The sequence below is a fragment of the Etheostoma spectabile genome, chromosome 15, assembly GCF_008692095.1.
Source record: "Etheostoma spectabile isolate EspeVRDwgs_2016 chromosome 15, UIUC_Espe_1.0, whole genome shotgun sequence".
NCBI classification, from domain to species: domain Eukaryota; kingdom Metazoa; phylum Chordata; class Actinopteri; order Perciformes; family Percidae; genus Etheostoma; species Etheostoma spectabile.
In genome coordinates this window covers 21,663,438-21,668,632 of record NC_045747.1, presented here as the reverse complement: position 1 = coordinate 21,668,632, position 5,195 = coordinate 21,663,438, and the positions used below count along the sequence as shown (strand labels likewise).

Below are 5,195 nucleotides of genomic sequence, written 5' to 3'. Positions count from 1 at the left end.
TAACAGACACTAACTAGCACCCTAGATCTGCTGTTGTTTTAAAAACGACACAGACGGGACAAAATGTTGCGTTTACTGGTAAACTGGTAAACCTTGAGACCGACAGATGACTGCTATCTGCTGTGGAATTTTCCTCACGTTACTCTGTCCTCTGTGACTGTCAACATCTAGAAACTAAGCTGCGCGGTGGAGGGAACAATTCTGACTGGCACATGATCAGACAGGGGTTTACAGAGATTGGCTTTGCAAAAAAAACGGAGCATTCTATGAACGGAATGACGCATTTAAAATATCGCTTGATCACGCAAATTTGATCGGGAAGTGATTAACCGAGGTTTCTGCCTAAAAGGAAGTTTTTCCTCGCCACTGTCGCACTGTTGCTTGCTCTGGAGGAAACTACTAGAACTGTTGGGTCCTTGTAAATTCTGGAGTGTGGTCTATCTGTAAAGTGTCTTGAGATAACTCTTGTTATGAATTGATACTATAAATAAAATTGAATTGAATTGAATTGAATTAAAATTTGATTAATTGTGCAGCCCTAGGAGCTGTCATTTAATATCTGCTGGAATTTACAAGTCATTAAATTTCCAAAAGAACCCCAATTAATTATATTAATTTGTATTTACAGATATGATTGAGAAAAATTTTGCATGGATATTTCTTTATATTGGTACACCACACAAAGGTTATTAATCAGAATCACTTTTAAAATAAATCTTTGTTGTCATGTCAGGTTGTTCAGAAGGACCAAGTTGAAACGGAGCTTGAGAGGTGTAAATGGCAGTGTTTGTTGTAAGGGACAAGGAGGATCCTCTCCAGCCACCACAGGGCACTGGGATTGTAATAGAATGCGTGGAAGTCCTTAACAAGCTGCCATCAGTTACACATGCATGTGCCATGTTATTTGGCCTCATCTATGCTCTAAACTTTAGAGCTATCCAGGTGAGCTCAAATAAACTTATGATGCGCTGCAGAAAATCTTCATGGAGATTGAAACAAACACAATGAGACTCAGAGTGTGCAGTTTGAGTGTCAAGCTCTATTTGTTCGGATTATTCAAAGAAACAGACATTTGGATACAGCATGTTTTTGTTCTGTGTTCTAGCTTGTGTTTCAACACCTTGCAGGAGAATGAAAGGGGTCATTGTTGAATTTAAATAAGATACATACTTCAATTCAACACTGGCCTTACTTTCATTTTTTATGGAAATCCATGTCTGTCTCTATTAGAGTGTGGTTCTAGTGGAGTTGTGTTAAATTAAAATAAAGAAGTTAAAACAAATTGAGAGATTAAGAATTTGATCTGTAAACGGTGAAGGATAGCCACGTTTAAGCATGGTTAGAAAGTATTTTTACACACTACATCAAGTTTTAAATGAGAGATAAACAAACCAGTTATACATGTTTACAAGATTTTGTAAAGGTTAAGATGTGATACAGGTTGGATATGGTTTAAAAAACTATTAAAGACCATATTTAAGTTAATTCTACACATGTTTTTTTTTATTTTATACTTGTATTTTTCCCTCAAGTGATTGTGTGAAACAGTTACAATTGCTTTGCAGGTAAATGTTTTATTTTACAAAAGATGAAGCACATTTAAAAAAGACCTCCCCTTAAACATAGGTCTTTTGATGAGAATATTCTTGTCTTTATTTAAAGTCATTTAAGCATTGAATGTTTTAGTTGTACCTGCAGTGAAATTCTAATTTTATATCATAGCAAAGTAATTTTTGTTCATGGTCAAATTTAAGTTGTAAAAATGCATAAAATGTTATAATATTGACCTACATTAAGTAATGTTTTGGCTTGGGACTAAAGAATTATATTTTGAACTGAATCAAACGTTTAATTTTAAAATTAGAGTGTTTTTATTAGTTTATTCTGAACTAAAAACTATACTTTGATGTAATAGTAATATTAGGTTTTTCCAAATTGAAAAGTTAATTTTGAACAATGTAAAGTAATGGTTTATGGTCTTTTTAACAAATAATTTTTACTTTGTGTGAACGTAAATCTTTAACTTTGGATAAATATATATTTTCATTTAAAATCTAAATTAATGTTTAGTCTAAATCAGAAACATAATTTGAGCAAAACTAAAAAATATTTTAGCTGTTAAAAATTAGGGTAATTCATTTAGGTTCATCCAAAGTGCCATTTTTTTCAGTGCAAAACTAACTGAATTAAATGTGACAACCTGAATCTTGGTTTCAAGTGTGAAAATGCCCTGCGACTTATATCTGCACTCTTCCCACTTTTTATTGCAACTGCTGCACAGAAGTTTCCCTCAGGATAAATCAAGTTTTATCTTATCCTATGTTTTTTCGAGGGGATGTATAGATTTAATTTACTTGAGCTGACATGATTAATCACATGCATTCCCGGAGTGGAATAGCCAATCAGACTCAAGGATTTAACTAACTTCTGCCCTGTTGTTAAAGAGAACTTTTGCTGAACAGCAGCCACTTTGACCAAAAGTACGCAAAGTGACCTAGTTATGTCTGCCATATTGCAGTATCTATCCAAGGTTTGCAAACATTAGTTTTTTTAAGGGTTACATAGCCTTGCTTAAATTATTAAAACCAAAACAGACATGTAATACAATGTAATTTTATCTGTGTGAAGTTTTATCCGTGTGAATTATCTAATATCTTCAGTAGTATTTAATTCGAACTAACATCAATCAAATATATTTGTAGTGTTTAAATATATTCATTAGGGAGGAAACTAGAAAATTGGCTGAAATGGAAACAAAAAAAAAACTGGACCAAGGAGGAAAGTCTGCTGCTTGTTGATTAGTACACAAATAAGAAAAAGAAAACATGATACTGTGGTACCACTTCGACAGGTGCAGATAAGAAAGATGCATTGAAAGTCATTGAAAACAAAATCAATACATTTATAATGTTGCAATTTATCAAGTAAAATGCAACACGTGTATCAGGGTCATTTCCATCGGGGTCATTTCCTCACGGGAAGTGTCATTTTAAAACTTTTCCCATTATTTCCAGCACACCTACAGCAGAGATGACTGCACCTTCAGAGAGCATATTTTGCCAGATGGGTACAACATCTACGTCTCTGATGGACACAGAGCCCTGCTCAGTCTGGGAAATCACCGGCAGAGGCTGCAGGGTCGAGACCGAGGCGTACCGGCTCTGGCCCAGTTCCTCCCCAGGATCAGCACCCTGGATTACTCCTCATCCCCTGGACTGGACATCCTTGGCGAGCCGAGACAGAGCGCAACACAAACAGAAGAACCTGTGGACACGATGGACTCATTTGGAAAGCTCTCTCAGATCATTCATAGTCCCAGCTTCCACAAGTGATGAGACAGTAGCTCTGAGACACCAGTAAATGGATGTGTCCTGGGGTGTTCTACTTTGTCTGAGGCCCAAAAAAGGACATTTCTCCCTGCATATTGCAGGAACTGACTGCAGGCTCAGCCAGCCTGCACCCAGAAAGGTGGCTGCGACATCCTGCCAGCACTGTCCAGTCAGACATTACTGAACAGTGCAGTTTCCTACAGAGTGGAGAAGTATGTGTTATGAAGTATGTTTCATTCTGTCACTTTCAGTAACAACCTTTACATTTACTGAACAAACACCTGAGTGTGCTCAGTCTTCCTCTTCCCAAAACAGCTTATGGCACACAGGGAGGGATATGTTTGACTCTGGATTAGAGACATGATCAATAACCATAGATTAATTAAGAGTAGCACCAACAGGAACTTAAAAAAGGAGTAGAATAGAAAAAAACTTTCTGAGATGCTCTGTTGCAGCGCCTTTAAACCCCCCTTCTGAAAAAGCCCAGTCTGGTCCGATTGTCAGTGTTCCCGGATCTCCAGAGTCTCCTCATCTGTGCTCCGCCTCTGTACAGGTGGAGACTGACTACAACAGAATATAAAGCAAGACCTTATACCATGACAAATCAAAAATAAAGGCTTATAAACAAAATATTACACAACCAGACAGAGGCGGACTTACCATTAGGCAAAGGTAAGGAATTGCCTTAGGCCCCAAGCTACCAAGGGCCCCGTAAAACGCCTCATAAACTTATGGTTACGATTTGTTGTCTTACTTTTCACCAATTAATTATATCTCTAAACATTGATACGCTAAAGTGCTATCCGATTGTTTAATTCATGATGAGAAACTCCCCCCAGTTCCCACTACATTGGAATATTCCATTATCCTACTGCGCATCTGCGTGTGTTTGTAAACAAACGGCTCAGCGCGTGCTGTAAGCTACGGTTGAAAAATGAAGCGAAGCTACCGAAGTAGTTCTGTAAAAAAAGGAAGAAGCGGGAAGAAAGCAGAAAGTTTTTAGCAAAACTTTCAAAAGTATCAACCTTTTTCACGACGGCTACTGACAACACTAACATTAACGTTACTAAAGAGCAGCAAGAAGCCGCGGTGCTTGCGCTAGTAATGCTAACACTGATGAAGAGGAGCTACCCACCGCAGCAACTAGACCCCGTGAGTAGCAGTCCCCCTAATCAATGTGTTCTGATTGAAGATGATCCAGCACTCTGGCCAAAACAGCTGTCAGACATAGAGCGCTGCTCAATAGTGCAGAGGGGACCACAACAAGTCAGGGACAGAGCTTTTTCCAAGAAATCAAGAGGGACGCAGATTTACAAGCAGTAACTATTACATGCAAATGAAAAATGGAGAAAAGATAAGCAGGTTTTGGCTCCTATAAAATGAAAAAAAAAAGGGTTAGAACAAGGGTTGTGGAGGGCCCCATGCCTGTGTTTGCCTTAGGCCTCAAAATGACTAAATCCGCCCCTGCAACCAGATATGTTTCAGCTGGAATGTGATCTGAAATTGACTTAAATAAACAACCCCAGCAGCAAGGCTGTAGCTTTTCCTGGTCTAGCTACGTGTAGTGAGCTATGGATTGTAATGGAGTATAGCAGCACTTGCTTTTGCCAGAAATTGCCAATAAATACTACACAACAGGACCTGTTCCAGCAGTGATTAGACCTGAGAATTGGGGAGAAATTAAGATTACAGCTTTCTCTGACATTAGCATGTAGCTACATGTGGCAGGATACGTAATGAACACAGCAGTAGATGCCTTGAGCAGATGACCATATATACACTGAACAAAATTATAAGCGCAGCACTTTGCGGCTGTGGCTCAGTGGTAGAGCGGTTGCCTGCCAATCGGAAGGTTGGTGGTTCGAT

At 38.3% G+C, this 5,195-nt stretch overlaps 1 protein-coding gene across 1 annotated transcript in view; it reads left to right on the top strand.

The window, feature by feature from the left end:
* The window catches only part of fgf19 (fibroblast growth factor 19), a 27,592-nt gene extending 24,064 nt beyond the window's left edge, over positions 1 to 3,528 (top strand). Inside the window, exon 3 of the mRNA XM_032538095.1 lies at positions 3,015 to 3,528. Within this exon, the coding sequence (XP_032393986.1) occupies positions 3,015 to 3,332 (318 nt within the window). The 3' untranslated portion in view covers positions 3,333 to 3,528. The remainder of the gene's footprint in view (positions 1 to 3,014) is intronic.
* The last annotated feature ends 1,667 nt before the right edge of the window (positions 3,529 to 5,195 follow it).